A 27086-nucleotide genomic window follows, 5' to 3' on the forward strand; every position below is an offset into this window, starting at 1 on the left:
TTGTACGCCATTGCGGTGAGTTATTTCCCTTTGTTGATTACCAATGCTCCGTATATTTCACTCTCTTTCTTCACTTTCTGCTAATTTCGCTGCGTAACACTGCACTTTGCTCTGTGCCCTAGTTATATGGGTGCCCTTTTTATAACGGTGCCATTGTTATATGGGTGCTGTCGTTATATCGGTGCCCATGTTATATGGGTGCCCTCGTTATATCGGCGCCCATCGTTATATCGGTTCCCATCGTTATATCGGTTCCCATCGTTATATCGGTGCCCATCGTTATATCGATGCACTTGTTATATCGGTGCCCATGTTATATGGGTGCCCTCGTTATATCGGCGCCCATCGTTATATCTGTGCCCTCGTTATATTTGTGACCTGTATGGGTGCCCTCGATACATCGGTCCCCCTTGTTATATGGGTGCCCTTGTTATATAGGTGCCAACGCTATAATAGTGCTACAGTTCTGTATCATTTCCAAGTTGCTCCTCAGTTCCCGTACTGGGTAACATTAGTCTCCAACTGTCTCACATTCTTTACGATATTAACATGATAATCAATGCTTCATATACCACTGCTTCATATCCCAACGCCCCCTATCCTACCTCTCCATATTCTATCGCTCCATATACCAAAGCCCTATATCTAAACGCTTTATACCCCACCATTTATATCCCACCGCTCCATATCCCACCGCCCCTATCTTACCGCTTCCTATACTACCGCTCCTTATCCCACAGTCCATATCCCATCGCTTCTTTTCCTACCGCCGATAAACTATCCCTCCTTATCCCACTATCCATATCCCACTGCTTCATACCCCACCGCTCCATACCCTACCCCTCCATATTCCACTATCCTTATCCCACTATCCATATCCCATCCCTCCATACCCCACCGCTCCATACCCTACCCTTCCATATTCCACTATCCATATCCCACTATCCATATCCCACTATCCATATCCCACTATCCATATCCCAACGCTCCATAACCTACCCCTCCATATCCCACTATCCATATCCCATCGCTTCTTTTCCTACCGCCGATAAACTATCCCTCCTTATCCCACTATCCATTTCCCACTATCCATTTCACACTATCCATATCCCACCGCTCCATAACCTACCCCTCCATAACATCTACACTACACCACACCACCCACATTTCTAACATTCCTTTATTTGCATCGCATTAACCTCCCACCATAATAAAACCCACAAACAATACTGTATTTATACGTCATAAATCGCTCACTTGCTGTCTAAAAGGCTTGTTTTTTTTCCCTCATTGTAAACAAACGCCACTTACCAAAAGCACCAACCAACGCTGACACATACAATCAAACTAACACTCTAACCTTTGAACTCTCGACGCCATCTTTTGCGGCGGAACAGTTACTTATTTCGGTCTCCCAAAACCATTTCCGTTTTTCTCAGCTACAACCGAACTCAAAGTACTTTTAGCTGTGACGTCGTTGTAAATAAACACGTGGTTTAAAGCCGCCATTACGCGTAGTGTCTCAAGCGGAAATAGCAAAATCTATAAATAGAATGAGACGGAATATCCCTAAACTAGAATAAATAAGTTTGACATTTAAACCTACCTTGAAAGATTTCAGTTCTTCAATGTACTGTAGACAACAAAAGGATCAAGACTTAAAAGTTGGTAGAGAACTATTTTATTCGAAATTAAATTGTTAATTCCAATCGTACTAAGTGGTGTCTGTTTAGTTGCACTTTACCTTGAGAAACAAGCAAACACCCTAGTCTCACCTTCACATTCGTGTGTCCATGGGATAGGTGGCATTATTTGAAAAGTACTTTTTTTGTGTTAAATACTCATCTGATAAAAGGACGTATTTACTGTTTCCTACTGTTTAAAAAGTAGAATGATTGGAACCCGCTTTCCTCCAATGTACTTATAGAAATTAAACGTATATATATATATATATATATATATATATATATATATATATATATATATATATATATATATATATATATATATATATATATATATATATATATCGCCTATATACAACCTATATATATATATATAGCCTTCACCTGCGAAGTACGATAAGCAGTTCAAATAGAACTTTTTTTGTTTTATCTATTAGCCTACTTATCAAAGTAACAAATATTGACAAAGTATATTCTACCTTAAAACTCAATTTTTACGACATAATCCATCGACTCTAGTTATTCGTTCACTCAACGTATACGCCTTTAGGACCCCCAACATCTAAGAGCTAATTTGACACTGTTACACTACTTTTGGTCTATTTGAACTAAAGCAATTACATCTAAACTAATTATCGGCATCAAATGTCCCCTTAATTAGATCACACGTAGGCCTACACTACACTACGCATGAAGAAGTTGGTGGTTAGGATAGCTAACGAAAAACTGCGATGGTGCTTTAGAAATACCAGGGTAAAAACGTTGATAGGAAGAATCAAACACGCAGTATAGGCGTTGATCGGTGTGTTTGTGTTGGATCAGCAGTACTACAACCCACATAACCTCTGACCCTTAAAGTATAACCGTTCTCGTGCTTTCTCGTGGGTTTCGTGAAACTCTACAAAGAGATCTCGCGTTTGTTCAGTCCCCGCCGAGATGTAGCGAATCCCTACGCCTGCGATGTCTGGAGTTGTTCGGTGAAAAAAGTAGTCCGTGGTTTTTAGGGAACATTTGGACATACTTGACCCGGACCTCGGAATATATTTTTTTCGTCTATTAAGAAAAACAAGAACTAGAATGTTCGAGAGAAATCACGATGTTTTTCTTCTTCTTTTTTTTATTTCTTGATTCTAGTGGTAGATGGGATTCTCTCCAACACAATTAGGTATACGTGTCAACTGGTTATGCGCCATTGGGGGCCATTGACTCCTATTTCAGCTTTCTTTTTGTTTTAGATTTGTTTCCATAGCCTTTGTCCAACCAAGAACAAACTACAAGGCAGTAGTTGTTTGATTTTGGAGTTTTTTCTCCTAGAAGAGTTGCAGTTCCCAGCTGTTAAGCTTCATCTGTCCAAGGGTTCGAACCTCGAATATTTGCAACAATGAGCTTTTCTTAATCGACCACGCCATCACCACTCAATCTTCGATATGATAAATCTCTAGTAACAGACTAAACTACTGTAATAAAATTCTATTAGTACAAATGACTTTTTGAACTGTATCTTGGTTTTTTGATTCATAAACGTTATTTGACGATGAGTATATATATATATATATATATATATATATAGGCCTATACAACAAGACTAGGAATTTTTCCCAAGGATTTAATGTTTAAATTAGTGTCCCAGCTATAAACCCCATGGACACCAGTCTACTAACATCAAAATAAACCACTTGAACTAAATAAACAACTACCACAAAACGACCACGAGTTTTATGTTTACATATGGGAAAAGTGGGACAATAAAAGTTAGTAATTATCAATGTATAATAAGTAATTAGGGGCCTATTGTATTTCAAAATGTAATAACTTTAAGTATAGTTTATTGTTAATGTTACTTTTTCAAAGTCGCTAATTTCTACCCAAAGCAAGCGAATTAGTAATTTATAACCAAGCAAGCAAATTTATAATTTATACCACATGCAAGCGAATTAGTAATTTTTGCACGACAAACTAAAAGTTAACGGAGATTTATTTTCACATCGGCAGACGTCCTAGGCAACAATGAAGATGTCCGCTTGGTGTGTGAAACATGTCAGCTTAGGCAGCTCGCAGATAACAACTCAATAGAAAGCTGGCACAATACTAATTGTATGTATTTTCAACGTTGACAATAGGTGGCTCGCTGGTGTGTTAACATAGGCCATCCGTTACTAATTTAAAATGCATATTTTAAGTAAAAAAATTAAATAATTACATGTAGAAGAAACACACTAATATGTACAAAGTCAGGATATGTGATGAAATAGAAAATAGAATTCGAAACATGAGAAACATTGATATGATTTTGCAATGACGCAGTATACGAACTGATAGATTATGGGATGTTTGCTATCCAAATACCTGAAAATGTAATGACCCCATTAAAATTTGTGCAATCGCTTATTCATCGGCGTAAAAACTGTAGTTTTCTAGTTGCTTAACATTCCATTGAAAAGTGGTTAGACATTTTTGATAATTTACCTCCCTGTAACGCACATTTTCTAAACTGTATTGTGTTACTTCTCGTTGATACGTTACCTGTCACAATGACAAGAACAATTTATGAATGTCAATTGAAAGAGACGTAATTTAAACCTAAGTAAACACAGTCTGTTTGTATTGAACTAATCGTTATAATGATTGATAGATCAGACAGTTCATGTTTCAATTGCTAATTATCCAGCAGGTAATTCAAACAACTCATTGCATTCCTCCATGTACCTGTCTGTCCTTCCCCACCCCGTCCTCTCCGTCTGTTTCTTAAAACCCAACACAGAATCTGTTCATCCACCCCCCCCCTTCACCGGTCCAGCCATCTCTCCATCTCAATTATCTTAAGTAATTATCTACCGCCCGCTCTAAGAGCAAATTAAAACGACAATCTATAAAGTAATTAGTTATCTCCCCTTATCTCTCTTTCTTTTCGTTAATTACATTTTTATAGATATTCTATTATTACCCACAAATATTTCTTTTCTGGTTTTAAAAAAATTAACTAAACTATTTTTTAAATCTACCATTTTGTTCCCTTTAAAACTTTTTGTTTGAGATCCACTGTTTATTTTATAATAAAAAGCCCAGAAAAACAAACGGCTACAAGGGAAGGCAGCTATTAACAGAGGGAGATAACGCATGAAGTGCGAGAATGTTACGCTTTCATCGAATAAAAAAACCCCAACCCATTTCGATAGAGAGGCAATGAGGTGCTAATGGATTGTTCTGTGTTTATCACAATCTTATGCTCGCTGTGATGCGCGAGCAACCGTCTACGAGATAACGACCATCTTCTCTGTCTACACGCAACAGGCGATTTTAATTTAAACTGTTAGGTGTAATCGATGGCTGTTAAAAAATATGAATTTATATATATGTATATATACATATATAAATAAATAAATAAATAAATAAATAAATAAAATATATATATATATATATATATATATATATATATATATATATATATATATATATATATATATATATAGCGGGAGCAGGAACCCCCCCCCCCCCCTCCTCACCGTCAATTACTCATCTCCCGAACATAACCCTAACCCCAACAGAGCAATTACTCCCCCCCCCCGTGTTAATTATCCCCTGTCAATTACCCCACTTAGTTGGACATTACCCCCTGGTCTTTTAGAGATAGATGCAATACTGATAGCCTAAGGGTATGTTAGGTTTAGGGTTCTTAACGTGTGTGTATTGGGAGGGGAGGTAAAATGACAGGGGGTAACGGCTCTTGGGAGTATATCGGGGGCTGTTGTGTCCTAGACACATATCTAATATATATATATATATATATATATATATATATATATATATATATATATATATATATATATATATATATATATATATATATATATATATATATATGCATATGTTTACATTTATATGTATTGGTATATTATATATAGGCCTACGTATATGTACATAAATATGCGTATATATATACATTATATGCTAATAAACATGTGCATATGCTTGAAACGTCCCAAATGAACTACGTGGCTAAGTAACTAATATAACAAGAATTATCAGATTGTGATATAGTGGCGTCGCTAGGTCGGGTGTCACCCGGTGCGGTACCTAATGGTGTCACCCCCCCCCTCAAAGTATCAGTTTTTATATATATATATATATATATATATATATATATATATATATATATATATATATATATATATATATATATATATATATCTGTATGTAAAATTGTTTTCTCTATAAATGGCAGGTTTACGTCCAGGTTTCAGTCATTAATTAAACTGACAAAAAGCATTTTTCTACTATACGTTTTTCATTTTTTTGTCTTGGTGATTCCACCGTAAATGGTGTCACCTGGTGCGGTCCGCACCCTCCGCCCCCCGCCTCGCGACGCCTCTGTTGTGATATAGCTTTAAGTAGTATTCAGTGTTGTAAATCTGATTGAATGAGAGTTTAACAAAATAGAGGTTTTTTTTATTTATAAAGTGCGTCTCAGCTATTTAACCAACTTGCTTAGGATGACACCAATCCATCCATAATGTAACAGCCTCGGCTCGCTTAATGCGTAGATTACGGTAGCTTTATGATAATCACTGCCTGTCTTTAACTCTGATAACCAAATTACCGTTTAAAGTAATAAAAAAACTCAGGACTACATCACGGAGTTAAATGAGTTTTCAGATGGGCACCGCATCACCTGAGTTAAGAAACTTAAGAGTTATTTCCCCTTCACGTACAAAACTTAATGATGAAGACCAGTGGCGTAGGCAAAGAGGAAGAGGGGAGGGGTGTTAGTTTTTTTATACAAATGAAAAAAAAATTAAAAGCTCATTTTAGCTGCAGTTTTGAATTATTAACAAAGTCAAGAAATGTAACGGCTACGAGCCTTTACATACTGATTTAACTGTTTTCTACCTTGACTCTGTAACTGCAAAACAAATACCCGGTAAAAAAAGCTCTTCCTAGATGGGACGAGAATGGGCCCGGGCCTGGCTCAGGGGATGGGTCCCCGTCTAGGCTCATGGGATGGGTTCCCGTCTAGGCTCATGGGATGGGTTCCCGTCTAGGCTCATGGGATGGGTTCCCATCTAGGCTCATGTGATGGGTTCCCGTCTAGGCTCATGGGATGGGTTCCCGTCTAGGCTCATGGGATGGGTTCCCGTCTATCCCCGTCTAGGCTCATGGGATGGGTTCCCGTCTAGGCTCATGGGATGGGTTCCCGTCTAGGCTCATGGGATGGGTTCCCATCTAGGCTCATGTGATGGGTTCCCGTCTAGGCTCATGGGATGGGTTCCCGTCTAGGCTCATGGGATGGGTTCCCGTCTATCCCCGTCTAGGCTCATGGGATGGGTTCCCGTCTAGGCTCATGGGATGGGTTCCCGTCTATCCCCGTCTAGGCTCATGGGATGGGTTCCCGTCTAGGCTCATGGGATGGGTTCCCGTCTATCCCCGTCTAGGCTCATGGGATGGGTTCCAGTCTAGGCACAGGGGATGGGGCCCCTTCCAGGCTCGTAACGACGCTTGAGTTCTGCCGACCAGGTTATTTTCTCGTCAGCACGTGCTAAAACCCCACGTGAGCAAGCGCTGTTGTATAATTAATGACAGCACGCCCCAACCCATAAAAATTATTTGCGATTTTCCATTTTTAATGCTCGTTGATAGATCTAATCCGGTGTTAAAAAAAAATTATCCACATTTCCAAAAAAAAAATTTTTTTATTTTTTTCTTTTTTTTTAAGCTAGCATCTGAAAATCTGAAACACATAGCATGATACGGAATAGACATCGGAGAGAAATAATTTTTCTGTTTTAGATTTCTCTGATTTTTTTTTTCTTTTCTGGGATTTTCCGATTTTGTAAGCACGTGCTTTTGACATGTTGTTTCTGAAACCCGTAGCTTTTTTTTTGTTGGGGTGGGGTGGGGGGATGGGGGGGGGGGGGGGGAGGGGGTGCAAGGGTTGAGGAATGAGAGGGAGGAATTAGCCATGTTGAGCCACATTTTCTGTAATTATATAGTTTTTGGCTAGACGTTGAAAAGAGCTAGAGAATAATTTTTTTGTTTAAAATTCTATTAGCTGCATAACAGATTCCCAACAACAAAAAAATAAAAAAGAAAGCTGAAAAATTCCATGTAAAAAGGGGAAATAAATTTGGTGCAAGAGATTCTGGCCCTTAAGAGGACATACGTATGTGCTATAGCACACTAGTTTTTGCTTTAACTGTAGGATTCCAGAGTGTATTCGAATACACAATAGAATTATGAGTACATACTAACACAAAGGAGTGCACAAATGTACACCAGTAATCGAGTACAGCTACACTCGAGTACACACTCGAATACTTATGAGTACATACAATGTGTTAATGAAGTAACCTCATTATGAGGTGAATCAGTACATAGAAAATGGTTTGGATATGTGGTAAATAAGATGTAGAGTGAGTCCGGGGGGGTGTCGTGAGGGGATGAGCATTAAGATTGATTGACGAGAAATGCAATAATCGAGCGGTAGAATTTCGGAAAAGTGAAAAAAAAAGCTCTAAATATGTTGTTTATTTTGTGTAGGCGGTGATTTGCTAAGGGTTGATGAACATCGTTTTGTGTGAAGATTTTATAGGCGTTTTTCCTCTTTTCTTCTTTATTAATAGTTGGACATGATTTTTTTTCAACACAAATAATTATTATGTGTTAATTTGTTATGCGCCATAGACTTCAGCCGGCTTTTTTGTTTTAAATTTGCTTCCATAGCCTTGACGATGTTTGTTTTGTGAAGATTTCCCAGGTGTTATTGAATGATGTTTCGTTTGTGAAGATGTGCTATGTGTTAATGAATGATGTTTTGTGTGTGAAGATTTGCTTAGTGTTAATGAATGATGTTTTGTTTGTGAAGATTTGCTATGTGTTAATGAATGATGTTTTATTTGTGAAGATTTGTATGTTTTAATGAATGATGTTTTGAATGTGAAGATTTCTTTGGTGTTATTGAATGATGTTTTGTTTGTGAAGATTTGCTATGTGTTAATGAATGATGTTTTATTTGTGAAGATTTGTATGTTTTAATGAATGATGTTTTGAATGTGAAGATTTCTTTGGTGTTATTGAATGATGTTTTGTTTATAAAGATTTCCTAGGTGGTGATGAATGATGTTTTGTTTGTGTAGATTTCTTAGCTGTTATTGAATGATGTTTGGTTTATGAAGATTTCCTAGGTGGTGATGGATGTTTTGTTTGTGAAGATTTGCTACATGTAGATAAAGGTGGAGGGGAGCGGGGGTGTTTTGGGGTGTGGTACAAGTGCTTGTACATTTCAACGTGTTGCCCTGAGTATAAGAAAAACGATAATACTTTGTAAAGGTTAACAAAAATGATGAAGGGAATTTATAAGTCCCTAGTTCGAACCCCCGGGTAGATAAGTCTGGCTACTTGGGGAAAACAACCCATCAAGAAGAGATTTTTTTTAAAATGTAGTGTATATATGCTACTAAAGCAAAATCCAGAAAGAAAAGCAGGTTGAATTCGGAGTCTATATGGCGCATAACAAATTGACTCATAATACTAATTTGTGTTGAAAAAAAAATCAATATTGACAAATATTGACAAGTATTCCTCACTTAATGGGGATAGAGAAAATCCAATCCAACCTTACAATTAAGAACGAAGAAGATGTATTGTTAGTTAGGTGAAGCAATGATGCTTGTTCAACATACTAGGCATGTAGCGTGATAAGATTGCCTGGCATGCAAGTGTTGCTAGTGTATTCGTTTCTGTGAGCTGCTTATCACATTCTATTTACCGACGATGACGTCACGCGAGCGGGGTCAGATACCTGGCAAGGTGTGAGTAAACCTGTGCGTTTTATCACCCGACAATGTACTCACCTGTAATGTGTTTGTACACGCCATGCCCGCACGCGCATCGCGTGAGTTTTTATCTCAGGTGCGTCTCGCTGCCGACAGTCAGAAATTTCTGATAAGACCTTCGGGTTTATTTTAGGTCAAGAGGTTATGACCTTTGAAGCAGCGAGAAACATGCGCAGTGAAATAAGTTCAGGAAAATAAAAATGTGCTCAGATTTTTCCAGTTGTATTTCTTTTTAAAATGTCTTTCAAAGTTGAGTAAACTTTTATCATCATTTAGACAGATTAACGGGTGAACAGAAAAATTCACAGCAATCGTTTTTCAGCTACTTGTGTTAGTTTAATACATTAAAATTAAATTAAATTAAATTAAATCATGACAAAATTAGGCAGTGTGGTCAAATGGTACAGGGTTCGACTGCATACCTAAAAGTCTCGAGTTCGGATCCCGGGCTTCTGTTCGTAAAACGCCCATGAGGCCACACAGCTATGATGGGTACCTGAATCGTTTAGGGGAAACATAGGCGCTGGGTGTAATGCTGACCACACAATCCCTTCAAATGTCGAGGTCACAGAAAATGGTGAGCTCTACTTCACCCGCCCCATGGACGGAAAGGGAACTGTATGTTTGATTCGCAGTATATGTATTAGCAGTAAGGCTTTACCGAATACATTTATACAAGCTGACCCGCGACGTCGCATACGCCGCTATCTAGTTGTTTTATTTTCTACTTATCAACAATTCATAATTTGTGAATTCGACACCAACCCCCCCCCCCCCACCCCGCCCTGTGAAAGCAGCCGTTTACAGACGACAATGAAAATATCAAGCAGAACTTAATACCCCCCCCCCCCCTTAGTTTCAAATCGTTTGAAACTAAATTATCTGCCCCTAATAGCCGTCACTTATTCCCCGACCCCATCTATTGTAAACATTCGGGGTGAACAACAGCTCACCTGACAGGTGGGAATGGGGTGGTGGCTAAGCTGCGTGGTGTCTTCTATGGTCCCATGAAGAGAATTATATATACGAGCCGACCCGCTGCGTATCATACGCCGCTATTTAGTTGTTTTTTTTTCTACTTTTCAGTAATTCATAATTTGTGAATTCGACAGTACCAATGCTGCCACTGAAAATATTTGCTTAAAAACACTAAACCCCCCTTCCCCCCCCCCCCCCCACGTGAAAGCAGCCTCCTCTTAGTTACCTCCTCTAAGTTTAAAATCGTTTCAAACTAAATTATCTGCCCCTAATAGCCGTCACCAAACCCGTCTCTGTGATTGTAAAATGTAAACAGAGTGAACACCGCTCACCAGATCATGTGGGGTGGGGTGGGGGTGGTAGTGATATTGATAGAGAGGAAGAGAGGGGACTGCAAAGGCGTATCGATTAGATTCCTTTCTGGCGATACTTCACGTCCTCCGCCCATGGGTGTAAAGTAGGTCTACAACGTCTTCGCGTAGGACAGTAAAACCAGAATTTTTGGAAGGTTTAGTGAACTAGATATATGTATATATATATATATATATATATATATATATATATATATATATATATATATATATATATATATATATATATATATATATAAGTTCACATTGTAGCCACCCATGGCCATAAACAGAAACGATCGTGGGAGAAGGGTCTTTGTAATACTCTTACTGATCTATCATTCCAAAATTTTCCATGACACAAAATTGACCTCTGTGGATGAGCGTACGCTGACCTTGATTTATCCGCCAGTCCGGTGGGGAGAAGTATGGGGGGGGGGGGCAGGGGTGTGTATCACTTTCTACCATTCAGATTGTGCCCTTTTAAAACTCATAAATCTTTCTATATATTTTTTTAATTTTTCGACATTGTGTCACCCCCCCCCCTTTAATTGGTGTCACCCGGTGTGGTCCTCACCCCCCTGCCCCGCGACGCCTCTGTTCCCATATAGTCGATCTATAAATGGCTGTTGCTACTAGTCTGTTTTCGTCTTTTGTTCTTTGTCTAGTCGTGTTAATTAAGTTAAGTGTGGTTGTTTAATTTGTGGGGGCTGATTGGTGTTTTTTTTATTCTCGCAAGTGTTTGCTTCGCTTTATGTACTAATATCCAATCAAAATAAATAAGTTTATCAATTTCTTGTATATTTTGTTTACAAGTTTGCATGTTATTTATTTCTAAATTAAAAATTAATTTTTAAAAAGGTGTTTGAAAATAGGTCCATTTCACTGCCTGACAATAACACAAATTCAAGATGAACTATTTTTAAAATATTAATATTTTTACAAATTTAATAATACGTTTTAAAATTGGCTATCTATATATAAAATACTAAAATACATATAACCTTTGATGGTGTATACATTTTTGGTATAGAAAGTCTTTGTTAAATAAAGTGCATTCAATATACGACAAACAATTTATTCTTGGGTTCATTTCTACGATCAGACAGAGAGAGAGAGAGAAGTGCGCACATGGGGAATTATATATTAGGATAGATGTAAACTAAAGTAATTCCTTGAGCTAACAAACCAACATACAAAACCGTTTGGAAAATATTCCAAAAAAAATATACACAATTATAATTCACAAAAAGCGGCTCATCGCTTTAGTTTAAAAACACACCATCTCTACCGTCGACTGAACTCATCTCCATTTAAGCTTGGCTAAACAGCTGATGCATAATCAACGGCTGCTAAATTTAGCGGAAAACCCCACCGGAGGTCGCTCAATGTAACGGAAATAAACGATAAAAAGCTTCGTGAACCCACCGTGCTCAGCTTTTGTCAACATTAGTATCGTTTCATTAGTATCGTTTCATTAGTATCGTTTCATTAGTATCGTTTCTTTAGTATCGTTTCATTAGTATCGTTTCTTTAGTATCGTTTCATTAGTATCGTTTCATTAGTATCGTTTAATTAACTCGCTAACCCACCGCGAGCTGCCGGACGCGGTGATGGGCCGTCTCGATACTAAATAGTGATCACGACATGACGGGATCAATTGCTGTGCTTATCCAGCATGTCGATTAGATTCCTTTCTGGCGATACTTCACGTCCTCCGCTCGTTGGTGTAAAGTAGGTGTACAGCGTCTTCGCGTAGGACAGTAAAACCAGAATTTTTTGAAGATTTAGTTAACTAGATGCGGGACTAGTACATTGGTCAGTGACTCAGATTCCTATAAAAAGGATACACACACACACACACACACACACACATATATATATATATATATATATATATATATATATATATATATATATATATATATATATATATATATATATATATATAGTCTACATAGGCCTTTATAATGGCGTCAATTTGTGTGCACATAAAATCAATCCACTTATTAATTCATGTGGAAAAAGCATCGTTTTCAATGTAAGTTATTAGATTTTGGTGTCACCCATCCCCTAGTCATTGATTGACTTATTAGGTATTCACAATACTCAACAAACGTGTATTTTCTTCTGTTCATTTTGCAGTTAGTGTCACACCACCCTCTCTCCAGTGGCGTAGCTACCGTAAAGCTAGCGTAAGCAAGGCATAGGGGCCCAAGGCAAATAAGGGCCCTTTTTCGAAAGTTTGAGGGGGGGGGGGGTGCAAATCGAAAGTCTGAGGGGGGGGGGGGAGTGCAAATCGAAAGTCTGAGGGGGGAGGGGGTGCAAATCGAAAGTTTGTGCCCGGTCGCCGGAAAGGGTCACTACGCCTCTGAGGGACCCACTAACACATTTTGCATAGGGGCCCAAAAATCCTAGCTACGCCACTGCCTCTCTTCCAGACAATTTTAATGTGTTTACGGTTAATAGTAAAGATGTATTTCTATATTCAGTTGTTAATACAGGTGGATTAACTCTTATTAATCATTATTTGAACTGCCAAACTCATAAATCTTTCTATATATTTTTCTTTTTTACAACATGGTGTCACCCCCCCCCCTAATTGGTGTCACCCGGTGTGGTCCTCAACCCCCCCTCCCCCCCCCCCCCCCCCCGCCCGGCGACGCCTCTGTTCCCATATAGTCGATCTATAAATAGCCGTTGCTACTAGTTTGTGTTCGTCTTCTGTTGTTTGTCTAGTCGTGTTAATTAAGTTAAGTGTGGTTGTTTAATTTGTGGGGGCTGTTTGATTGGTGTTTCTTTTTATTCTCGCTAGTGTTATGCTTCGCTTTACGTACTAATATCCAACCTAACTAAATAAGTTTATCAATTTCTTGTATATTTTGTTTACAAGTTATCATGTTATTCCAGGGGTCGGCAACCTTTTGAAGCGGAAGAGCCAAAAGTTACAATTTTCAAAATTTCTTTGGTTTTAAAGAGCCACTAACATTATTTTATTTCAAACATTTTATTTTTTTATTAAGATTATTAGTATTTGTGCAAGGAGCTGGAGAGCCGCATCTTGATATCAAAGGAGCCGCATGCGGCTCGCGAGCCGCAGGTTGCCGACCCCTGTTGTTATTCATTTCTAAATTAATTTTATTTTTAATTTAAAAAAGTGTTTGTAAATCAGTCCAATTATTTCAGACATTTAACACTAATTCAGGATGAACTATTTTAAAGATATTTTAATATTTTTACAAATTTAATAGTACTTTTTAAAATTGTCTATCTAAATATAAAAAACTAAAATACATATAACCCTTGATGATGTATACATATTTTGTTATAAAAAATCTTTGTGAAATAATGTGTATTCAATATACGACAAACAATGTATTCCTGTGTTCATTTCTACGATCATATTGTTTTTATTTTCAAGCAAGTATTTTATCAAACGTTATCTCCCTTTAAATAATAAAAATAACATTAAGTTAAATAAAGCAGCAGTGATCTATCTAATTCTTAAGCTTCCTCGTGTAGTTGGTCATTTATTGATGAAGTCCACACGGTGGGGGTAGGGGGGAGGGGGTGTCGAAAAAAATCGACTTTTGCGGACGCTTGTGTACTGGATGGGGGGGGGGAGGGGTTCGGGTCCATGTTGGTGTTCACAGGTTGAATATTACACAGAGGCGTAGCGATGGGGGGGGGGGGGGGTGGCAGGGGGGAACATATGTCCCCGGGCGCCGTCCTTAGGGGGCGCCAAAATGGGTTGTAAAAACAAATTAAAATGTCAATTTAGTTGCATTTTTGCAGTTTGAGGGGGGGGGGGTGCAAATCGAAAGTTTGTGGGGGGGGGGGGTGCAAATCGAAAAGTTGAGGGGGGGGGGGTGCAAATTAAAAATTTGCTCCCGAGGGGGGGGGGGGGCGCCAAACTGAAAGTTTGTCCCCGGGCGCCGGGAATGGTCGCTACGCCTCTAATATTACACCGACGTGCTAACAGTTTAAAACAAACAAAAAACTCTTACCCTGCATGTACAACGTCAAATTAAAACAACAACATCGCAGCGTGTAAATAAAGCACTGGATTTACACCTACACCGGGGTCATCTACAAAATAAGCAACGTCAAGATATTTAAAGATTTTTACTTCCCCTCCCTACCAATCGTTACTAATCTTCATTAAAAGCCACGACCCAACACCCGATATGACGTCACACTTCAAAACTGTAAAACGTGTTGATTACTAAATAGTGATCACGACATGACGGGATCGATTGCTGTGCTTATCCGGCATGTCGATTAGATTCCTTTCTGGCGATACTTCACGTCCTCCGCCCATGGGTGTAAAGTAGGTGTACAGCGTCTTAGATTAGGACAGTAAAACCAGAATTTTTGGAAGGTTTAGAGAACTAGATGCGGGACTAGTACTTTGGTCAGTGACTCAGAGTCTTATAAAAAGGATATATATATATATATATATATATATATATATATATATATATATATATATATATATATATATATATATATATATATATATATAGTCTACATAGGCCTTTATAATGGCGTCAATGTGTGTGCACATTATATCAATCCACTTATTAATTCATGTGGAAAAAAACATCGTTTTCAATGTAAGTTATTAATGGACTTATTAGGTATTCAAAATACGTGGGTCGGGCAGATTTATGATTAAAGCAAAAAGCACATAACACACGAATTTTGGAAATTTGATTGTGAACGTACCCACGTTTTTTGTCATCAAATGTATGAACAGTCATCACAAGAACCTGCACAGCTCGAGGAAGCACAAAATCTACGAGCAGTCATTGGTAGATCCCCTAGGGTCGGAGGAAAAAATTATTTTCTACTTTTTAGTCCACAAGAAAAACGTGGTTTTTTTTAAAAGTTTTTTTAAAGTATTTTATTACGACATGGTGTCACCCCCCTAATTGGTGTCACCCGGTGTAGTCCTCACCCCCCCCCCCCCCCCGCCCGGCGACGCCTCTGTTCCTATATAGTCGATCTACAATTAGCCGTTGCTACTTGTCTGTTTTTGTCTTCGGTTTCTAGTTGTGTTAATTAAGTTCAGTGTGGTTGTTTAATTTGTGGGGGCTGTTTGATTGGTGTTTTTTTTATATTTTCGCAAGTGTTTGCTTCGCTTTATGTATTAATATCCAATCTAAATAAATAAGTTCATCAATTTATTGTATATTTTGTTTACAAGCTTGCATGTTATTTATTTCTAAATAAAAATGTTTTTTTAAAAAGGCTTTTTTTTTGTTTATTTGCATTTAATAAGAATTGTAATATACAGTAATGTAAAAATTCTGTTGCTAACACAGTGCTACAGTATAGGCACAAAATGGTTTAGACTTATTTAATCTTTCTGAATCAGTGACTAAAGCAGACTTAAAGTAGATTTATTTAAAGAAGAGATGAGAATTATAAGTAAAAAAGAAATAACCAAGAAATGAACAAATTTAAATGCAGTAAAACTTTAATTATGTGAACAATTTTTGTTGAAACAATCATAATCATGTTATTTTAAAATGTTTTATACTTTTGCAAAATATATTGAATGTATAATTATTAAAAACATTTATAAGACACATCATAAACAATTCTGATTATAAATGATTAATGAAAAAGAGAAAATCAAATATTAACTATTTACAAGCATTCATGTTTTAAAATTTTTACAGTTACGACAGTTGCGTTTTTTTACTTTCTCGTATATACGTAGTATAGAGAAAGTATTGTAATCGTGCAAAAAAAAAAAAATCGAGATTTTTACAAATCTCGACGTTTTACACCTCACTGATACGGAAAAACATAATTTTGCAATCTTGTCCGTATGTCTGTGTGTGTGTGTGTGTGTCTGTCTGTGTGTCCGTGTGTAAACACGATAACTTGAGTACCGTTACTGCTAGGTTGATGAAATTTCAAATATAAGTATTTTATCAAAATCGTAGATCCGTATCAACTTTTGAGCGATTTCTGATAACCGGAAGTGGTACTTTTTCTACTTTGAATTTTTCAAAAGCCTATAACTTGAGTACTATTTCAGATAGATAAATGAAATTTCACATGTAAGTAAAATATCTAATTCTCTACCTTCTGTTAAATTTTGAGTAATTTCCGTTGACCAGAAGTAGTAATTTACGCTACTTCCGATTTCTCAAAAAACTAATGTAAATTTTAAAAGTACTAATAATATTGCGCACTATTATGCGCTTTTTTATTTCGCGTTCACTTGGTGTGCAATTAATTTGTCTACGAGATTTTATTCTATTTTTAAAACTTTAAGTATTTAAAATTGATTAAAAATCATGTCTATAGCCCGAGTTCCCATCCCCTGTTATTTTATATAAAAATATTCGAGAAAGTTTAGGGGAGATCACTCCCGGTTTATTAAAAAGGCGTTTGAAAAAAAGTCCATCCTCGATGCCCATGGATTACTGATTCATGATGAACTATTTTATAAATATTAATATTTTTACAAATTTAATAGTACGTTTTAAAATTGGCTATCTAAATATAAAATACTAAACTACATATAACCTTTGATGATGTATAAATTTTTTTTTATAAAAAGTCTTTGTAAAATAATGTGCATACAATTTACGACAAACAAGGTATTCCTGTGTTCACTTCTATGATCATCGTGTTTTTATGTTCAAGCAAGTATTGTTTTAAACGTTATTTCCCTTTAAATAAAAAAAATAACATTAAGTTAAATAAAGCAGCAGTGATCTATCTAATTCTTAAGCTTCCTCGTGTAGTTGGTCATCCGTTGATGAAGTCCACACGGTGGGGGTAGTGGGGAGGGGGTGTCGAAAAAAATCGACTTTTGTGGATGCTTGTGTACTGGATGGGGGGGGGGGGGGCGATAAGTTCGGGTCCATGTTGGTGTTCACAGGTTGAATATTACTTTAAAATTTTAAAATTAGTTTTGAAATGTGACGTCATATTCCCGTCACATTTCAAAACTAATTTTTAAAAAAATATTCTAAAATATTTATTGAGCATGGACAGCGTTGAACAGTCCTCGATTGGTTTTCGTTTGAAGTTTTTAAAATAATTACCTACGTGAAGCAACGGCTTTATTTAGGTTTCTAACATTAATGCAAAGCGTGTCGTCACACTTTCTGAAATCCCCCTCCAGCCGCTCTATAGTGTGACGTCATTTATGGACGATCCCTAATAAAAAAATATCACCTCTTTAGAAAGCGACAGATTTGGTAAACAGAATGGAAGCCAGGAACCCGAGGAGGCATTGCGACTTATTAATCTCACAAATGCTTATATTAATCATTGAAATATATTCAAAGAGTGCAGAAAATAATACTGTGTAACGAGTACAGAGAATTATACTGTTTTAGCACCCCCATGAAGTAGGCAGTGTTATATAATTGGAAAAAGTATAGAACCTCTTGAGACATTCCGTTTTCATAAAGTATATTACATTAGGGGAAATGTATAGTCCATCATCGTACGTGCAGTTTTTTACAAAATAGACTATCTATCTATCTATATATAATTCTCTTCTTGGAGACCATAGAAAACACCAAGCTGTAAGCGCGACTCCTAGCAGCCTCTCTTCCTCTCTAGGCATATCGCAACCACCCCAACCCACATGGTCTGGTGAGCTGTGGTTCACGCTAAATGTTTACAATCGTAGAGCCGGGTTTAGTGACGGCTATTAGGGGCAGATAATGTAGTTTGAACCGATTTTAAATTTAGGTGAGGTAACTAAGAGGAGGCTGCTTTCACGGTGGTGGGGGGAGGGGTTGGGGGAAAAGAGGGTTTTTGTGTTTTAAAGCAAATATTTTCAGAAAATAAAACAACTAAATAGCGCGTATGATTGGCCGCGGGTCGGCTCGTCTGTTCATAATTTTCTTCATGGAGACAATTCGAGACTCCACGCATGCTAGACACCACGTAAACGCACGCCTTTACTCCCCCGCTCTCTAAGCATATAGCAGGTGAGCTGTAGTTCACTCCAAATGTTTACAAGTAGAGCCGAGTCTAATTAATGACGGCTAGTAGGGGCAGATAATTTGAAACTAAGAGGAGGTAACAAGTTATGCTTGATGTTTTCATTGTCGTCTGTAAGCATTCACAGGGAAGAGGAGGGGTAGGGAGGGTAGTGTCAAATTCACAAATTATGAATTACTGAAATGTGGAAAATAACACAAGTAAATAGCGGTGTATGCTACGCCCTGGGTCGGCTCGTGTAATATAAGTGGAAAGGTATAGTCCTTCATAAGGGAAAAGTTTTCATAAGGTATCGTCGTTGGGACAAAGCATGATAAAACTAGACACGCTCATCCTATAGCAATAGATATATTGAAATCCGCAGGGAAAGAGGAAAATTGGTAGATCAAAACCAACTTGGAAAAAAATCAACTGTAAGAGAAGCCGAAGCAGCCGGAATATCGTGGACCCAACTTGGAGGAATAGCCCAGAACCGAGTACGATAGAGAGGTGTGGTTGAGACCCTATGATCCACAAAAGTTCCACGGAAACGATGATGATGATGATATTGATTACTAAACCGTCGCACAATTGCTTTCTAATTGTTGATTGAACTGAGGATTTCTACTATGGCTCCCCGTGATAACATCGCCTTGTATCAACTGTGTCGCCCCCTCCCCTAACCTATTACAGCGCAAAGCATTATTTAACAACAAATTTAATGATAAGCTAGGCCTGATAGACTGAAGCTATTGTTGAACATTTCTCCGCGTCCCACACACAACAACCCCACAACGCAACGGCGTCCGCGCCCTGTACCCTACAAACATTGCACCCCACATAAAAAAACACAATCACAGAATACAAAAATCCCCGCGCCACACACAGACAGACAGACATACACACACACACACACACAAACCAGACGTACCACACAATACGATCCCAGCGCTCAGAATACGACAATCCGCGAGTTTCGCACCACACACATACACACACACACAAACCCCACGCCCCACTCACGACGCCCCACGCCCCACTTACAACGCCATCTACACACACACACACACACACACACACACACACAAACCTCACCCCCCACTCACGACGACCCCCTCCCCAAGCCCCACTTACAACGCCCCCCCCCCAACACACACCCACACACACACACACAAACCCCACGCCCCACTTACAACGCCCCCCCTACAGACACACACACAAAACCCCACGCCCCACTTACAACGCCCTCTACACACACACACACACACACAAACCTCACGCCCCACTCACGACGACCCCCTCCCCACGCCCCACTTACAACGCCCCCCCTACAGACACACACACAAAACCCCACGCCCCACTCACGACGACCCCCTCCCCACTTACAACGACGACCCCCCCCCCCCTACACACACACACAGAGAAATTCTCACCTCTTAAATGAACCCTTTTAAACCATTAAACATTTAACAGGGGAAAAAACTCCCCACGTCAATATTAAAAGAGTTCTAAGTCAGCCAAGGCGGAACGGCAGGCTATAACTTGGGGTCTGAATAATTAAGTTGTTTGTGGAATCTACTAGCGGTAAGGCGTAAAAAAAAACGGTAGCAAAATAGATACAAACTGTCAGTCTGGGTATATAGAAGGTGAAGAAGGCTTTTAGCAGTGTCAAAAATGGGAAGAGTGTCATTAAAATATAGAAGTGAAAATGGGAAAAGTGTGGTAAATTAATAAAATAGTGTAAAGGGTGTGTCATACAAAATAGACTTTCTCGAATATTTACGTTGTCGTATACGAAGCATAGAGGATGTATTGTAATCGTGCACACTTACACAGACATTCGGACAAAATTGCAAAACTATGGTTTTTTTTCGACTCAGGGACGTGTAAAACGTCGAGATTTGCAAAAATCTCGATTTTTTTTGCACGATTGCAATACTTCCGCTATACCTTGTATACGAGAAAGTAAAGCAAAATGATGCAAATGGAAGAGTGGCATTACTATGACTGCCAGTAACCCACTACTGTGTCGAGGTTAGGGTAGTCTTTAATCGGTACCGCTTACATTATTAGGGACAAGATTAGGGTAAGTGTTACGACTATAAATAAATCAGGATAAGTGGTTTAAAAAAAGTTAAGAATCCTCTTTAGAACTACCGATTTAAGAAAGTTCTACTGACTTGGACCCGGATTTGAACTCTATACATTTGGCTTAGCAGGGGTATGCTTTACAATTCGACCACGCCTTCCCACTTTCTGTACAGTTTATCAATAACATTTCTGAACTTATTTGTATATTAGTATAACAGCCGTTAGGGGAGTTGTTGTTATTACAACTTTTCCCAGTAGCTTTACAAAATAAGTATAAACACGTCAAAAACTATTCTCGTGCGTTTGGTAAAAAAAAATGTGAGTCAGGAATGGACTTTAATTAAACTCCAGGAGTCGAGGAGTCAACATTCAGCGGACTCAATCCGCGGCAGCAAATCTCGAGCTGTGAGATTCTATTAGGTTTAATGGCACCCTGGAGCGGTGCTACAGAGGTGAGCATTACGTGGCTGGAGTTCAAAGCCCAGAGTTCGGTTCTTGCCTAATTTCTAAGGTCCGTGAATGTTGGGAGAGGGGGGAGGGGTAGGAGAATGTGGAATGGGATGAAGATCTATTTCAGAGATTTGTAATATGGTGCGTATGGGTGCGTGTATGACAGTGTTTCTTTCAGACTTTTTTTTCTCCGGGGAGGGGGGGGGGCAATTGAAATTTTCGGGGAGCGGACTAAAATATCCGGGAGAGGGGGGGGGGGGGCGGACACTGTTAAAAGTATATATTTTCTATATAAATTCCATTTCGTGGGGGGGGGGGCTGTAGAGGGAGCGCCCGGCCACCCCCCACCACCCCCCCCCCAATTAAGAACGAAAGCGAAGAAGTCATAATATCAACTCTCACTAAACAAGCAAGAAATATTTAAACTGTCATTGCAGTAAACAGCACAGGTAGCTTAAAAATAACTCCAGAAAAAAAAATTATAAATTGAACCCGGGAATTCTTCATTGAATGGCGCAAACATGGAACTATCAGGAGAGAGGAAAATTCCTACGCTTCGTAACCCAGAGTGGCAATTCATCATTGTCAAAATATTTGGACCAGAGACTGAAATAGACTTGGGAAAACAGAATGTGTTTTTATTACTGGAATCAATTACGTTTATTTTATTAATGCATTAGCTGTCATAGCGACATTGCTTTAGTAGGTAAAAAAAAATGACATCCGGAAAACGGCTTTTATAAAAAAATTATCGGTGTCATATTAAATTTGATTACACACAGGGGTCGGCGTGGTCGAGTCGGTAAAGCCTCATCTGCCACCGGGCAGATAAGGCTCGTTAGCTGGGGACAGCCACTCGTCTAGGAGAGACAGCTCCAAAATCAAACAACTGCTGCCTTGTAGTTTGTTCTTGGTTGGACAAAGGCTATGGAAGCAAATCCAAAAAGAAAAGCAAGCTGAAATCGGAGTCAATTGCCTTAATAGCGCATAACCAGTTGACACGTATCTTTAATTGTGTTGGAGGGGGACCCCTTCCAACACTAAAATTATCTACCAATATACTGATATTTACTTTTATTCTAATGCTACTATCTGCTAATTATACTGATATTTACTTTTATTCTAATGCTACTATCTGCTAATTATACAGATAGTTACTTTTATTCTGATGCTACTATCTGCTAATTATACTGATATTTACTTTTATCCTAATGCTACTATCTGCTAATTATACAGATAGTTACTTTTATCCTAATGCTACTATCTGCTAATTATACAGATAGTTACTTTTATTCTAATGCTACTATCTGCTAATTATACAGATATTTACTTTTATTCTAATTCTACTATTTGCTAATTATACAGATATTTACTTTTATTCTAATTCTACTATCTGCTAATTATACAGATAGTTACTTTTATTCTAATGCTTCTATCTGCTAATTATACAGATAGTTACTTTTATTCTAATGCTACTATCTGCTAATTATACAGATATTTACTTTTATTCTAATTCTACTATTTGCTAATTATACAGATATTTACTTTTATTCTAATTCTACTATCTGCTAATTATACAGATAGTTACTTTTATTCTAATGCTTCTATCTGCTAATTAAACAGATCGTTACTTTTATTCTGATGCTACTATCTGCTAATTATACAGATAGTTACTTTTATTCTAATGCTACTATCTGCTAATTAAACAGATCGTTACTTTTATTCTGATGCTACTATCTGCTAATTATACAGATATTTACTTTTATTCTGATGCTACTTTCTGCTAATTGTACAGATATTTACTTTTATTCGGATGCTACTTATTGCCAATTATTATGATATTTATTTTTAACTTCTGTTAAAACCACATTCAACGGCTTTAGTTGTTGGTAGGACCAGCTTTCATTCCTTTACCCACATTGCAAACCTGCGTCATCTTATATATTGTAAACCACATTACACAATTCATGAGATTAAAAAAACGATTTGGAAAATGTGTAATGTAGGCTATATTTGTGTGGTTATCATTTTAATTTTTTTTGTATGCGATGTGTCTGCCAAAAAATATCCCTGTGGATCTTTACTCATGACGCAATCGCACACTTCGGGTATTCCCAAAAGTGAATATCGTGAACAGTTTTCATCTTTGCTATGGAAATTTTCTGTTTGTGGTGTGTCGCCAACAGCGGATTGTTCCGTCTATTTATCACAAGGATGATGACGTGTTGAATAGTGGGTTAGAGTTTTTAATGTTACAAGGGGAGGAATGGTGACCTTGAAGCACCTGCAATTTGCTCGTTAATGGCGTCTGACAACGCAGCAACGATTAACATTGTTGATTTATAAAAAATGCGAATTTTTTGTTTCATTTTTTTTTAAATAGAAAAACACAGAGAGAAAAAAATACGACAAAGCGTAAAATTAATCCGAAAGAGTTAAAAATAATAAAATAGCTTAAAGCTTGCAAATTTTAATAAATAATATACACAAATCTGTTTACTTAATATGTAAATATACACTTGTCTTATTCGCTTTTAAAACATGAAATTGGATTAACTCTTACATTAGGAAACACAACAGTTTATGACAAAAAGACCTGCTGTTGTTACTAAAGATACAAGAACTATGTTTTTTATCACACGATCCTTTTCAGTACAAATCTAGTACTTCATTAGAAGTAAAATCTGTTGGTTTTTATTACCTAGTATACGAATTACACGGGGAATGTTTTTATTGAAAGGCGTGGTCAATTAGTAGAGCGTTCGACTGCTAAAAGTTGTAATGTTATTGCAGTGGTGCCGCTATGTCGGGTGTCGCTGCAACGATGCAACTGACCCTGTCACCCCACCCAACTCCAACAATTTGGTATTGTCCGCGCGGTGTTACCACCCTCCCTCTACCATTCTGTTATCTTAACTGGATAATCATTATTTTGACTGTAGTTTTAGATTTTTCGTCATGACATCATTCCCTAAATGGTGTAAGTAACCGGTTTCGGGGCGACAGGTTTTGACCCCCCCCCCCCCCCAACCTCACCCGCCTTGCGACGCCAGTAAGTCGTCGACATAAATGTTTCCCTATAAGCCTAATCTGAACGTTCGCAACAACGAATTTTGAAAGCTATGTGTTAGTAACATTTTTATAAGTGATTCGATAGAATATTTCGATTTAATGCCTTTGTTTAGTTAATTAAGTTAATTTTCTTTTGTTTTTCTAAGAAAATTGGATTTTTAAAACATGTTTCTAACATGAAAGATCTTCGTAGATTGCATACTAGTTTTAGATACAATTGATTCAGAAGAACACTAGAAGAAGGTTAGAAGTTTAGATTAGGTTCTGGCTGGGGATGGATTAAAGGTATAATTAGTGTTTAGGCTAAGGATTTGGGTTAAGTACTGAGCAATATGACAGAGTGTGATATAGTGTAATATAACATTATATAGTATGGTCGAACGGTAACGCGTTTGATTACAATACGAAGATCTCTAATTCGATTTAAGCTCTTGTCCCAGAGTCCGACCAAATCTAAGTCGGGTAATGTTAAGAGCGGCTGGGCATAGAACTGACCGTATTATCCGTTCATTGGGCGAGGACGGAAACAAAAACTCTACTTTATCTGCAGTAGTGACCCACCGATCTGTGAGGGTAACTTTACTATATATTTCTTGTCATGTCTATATATAAAGTCATGACTGTACTATATATGTCTAGTTACCATAGGACATTAAGGTAGTAATCATCATCCTCTTTTCCCGTTCGTTCCCAAGACACATGGGGAAGATTGCATTATAATGACCTCGACATACGAGGAGATAATGGTGTGGTCAACATTATGTCCAGCTGCGTTTTTTTTCCTTAACATGAGTCAGGTACCCATAAGAGCTGGGTCCTTCACGGATGCCCTACAGACCCGAGCACGAGATCCGAACTCGAGATTTTCAGATTACCAGTCTTGAGCTATACAATCCGACCACTCCATCCCTGTTATATATATATATATATATATATATATATATATATATATATATATATATATATATATATATATATATATATATATATATATATACAAAGAGAGAGAGAGGGAGAGAGAGAGAGAGAGAGAGAGAGAGAGAGAGATTTATATACACACATGTATAGGCCTATATAAATACATATCTATAAATACACGTATGTTCATTATAATTTTTATTTTTATTTTTAGAATTAGCAGACGTGACGTCAACACGGTGCAGTCACGTGACCCGCAAGATGGCGGCCCTTCACGTGAGCCCGAGAACGAAGCCCAGATCCTCCTCCCTGAAGAAGCCCCGCCGCCGGCTGGAGAACGTGGAGCTGGAGGAGATGCGGCCCAGGACCACGTCCCTGCCCACACGCAACGACATCATCCGGCCAGGCATGCGGTACCTGTCTCCCATCACAGATCACGAGAACAGGTATAGTAAAAAGTTTCCCATTCAAACCTGACGGTCTATGGGGCAAGTGAAGTAGAGTTCACTTGTTTCTGTGACCTCGGCATATGAAGAGATAGTGTGGTCAGCACGATGCACAGCCGCCTTTACTTTTCCTTACGTGAATTAGGTACCCATCAGAGTTGGGTGGACTCAGTTACGGTCTACTGACTAGAACCCGGATTCGAACTCGAGACTTACTGGTTAGCAAGACAGCTCTCTACCGCTAGACCACTCCGTCCCAGGTGGGTGCTAGTTTTGTTGCTGGGGCAAGGTCATACACGAAGTATGGCTTGTTGTTTAAATCCTCCATCGTATACTAAATTAAGAACGAAGAAGAAGAAGGCAATACAGCAGGAGAAAAATGGGGGCGGTTGACGATGTGATATGTTACGTATCAGTTGTAGGTTAGATTAGAGTAGGCTAGAATAGTGTAGAACGTAGGGTAGAGGCGTGTGAGTTGAGTTGAGTTAACCCAGGGGTGTTTTGGTATTGTTATCTTAAGGTCGAGTGCACGTACAAAAGCTGGAGTGAACGATTGTAAAGGGGGCTTTTCGTTGGTAGCGTCTAGAGACTAGGGCTGCTGTGTAATGTGTAAAGATGAGAACAAATAAAAGTATTGAACATTTTCTCGGATCGTTTTCTGCATTGATCAAAACCCAGACGTAACAGTCGAGTGGTAGAGCGTTCGACTGATAATCCCAAAGTCTCGAGTTCGGATCCAGGGATTGAGTCTGTATGACGTACATGAATCCACCCAGCTCAGCAGGGGTACCTGCCTCACGTTAAGGAAAGTAAAGGCAGCAGGGCATAGTGCTGACCGTACTATCCTTGCATATGCCGAGGTCACTGGAAAGGGTGAACTCTACTTCACATGCCCCATGAACCGTAAGGTTCAAATGGGTTTTTTATTGTTAGAAAAGGACAGGTAGCCAAAAGTGTAATAAAAGTCATCTAACTCAATGTGGGAGTTAGGTGCCGTGTTTAATTTTCTAGGCTAGGCATTCCAATGTTTCTTGGGATGTAGCCATTTATTTGAGCCAACTCAGTTTTATTGAATACACGGTATAAATTTGGTTTAGGGGCCAAACTATTTCTTGGCACGCAAACGTGAACGTTATGAATTAATGAAAGATATTTCTGCTATATTTTACTGATGATGTTCATCACAGCCTTCAACCCCTGAGGTCTTTCATCACCACCCCCAAGGGCCTCATCAACCGCGGCGACTCCATCCGGTCCAGGAGCACCAGCAGCGTCCTGTCCTCCTGTAGCGGCAGCATGACGGAA

General features: G+C 38.3%; 1 protein-coding gene across 1 annotated transcript; it reads left to right on the forward strand.

The window, feature by feature from the left end:
- LOC131929462 (uncharacterized) lies at positions 1–27086 on the forward strand (the record flags this gene model as incomplete). The annotated part of the gene is given in 3 exon segments (XM_059285690.1): positions 1–15; positions 25550–25781; positions 26969–27086. Coding segments are annotated over 2 exon segments (303 nt in total), but the record flags the coding sequence as incomplete, so codon positions are not given.

Source organism: Physella acuta, unplaced genomic scaffold (assembly GCF_028476545.2).
Source record: "Physella acuta isolate Inbredline_101_S28 unplaced genomic scaffold, ASM2847654v3 ptg001633l, whole genome shotgun sequence".
Classification (NCBI taxonomy): Eukaryota; Metazoa; Mollusca; class Gastropoda; family Physidae; genus Physella; species Physella acuta.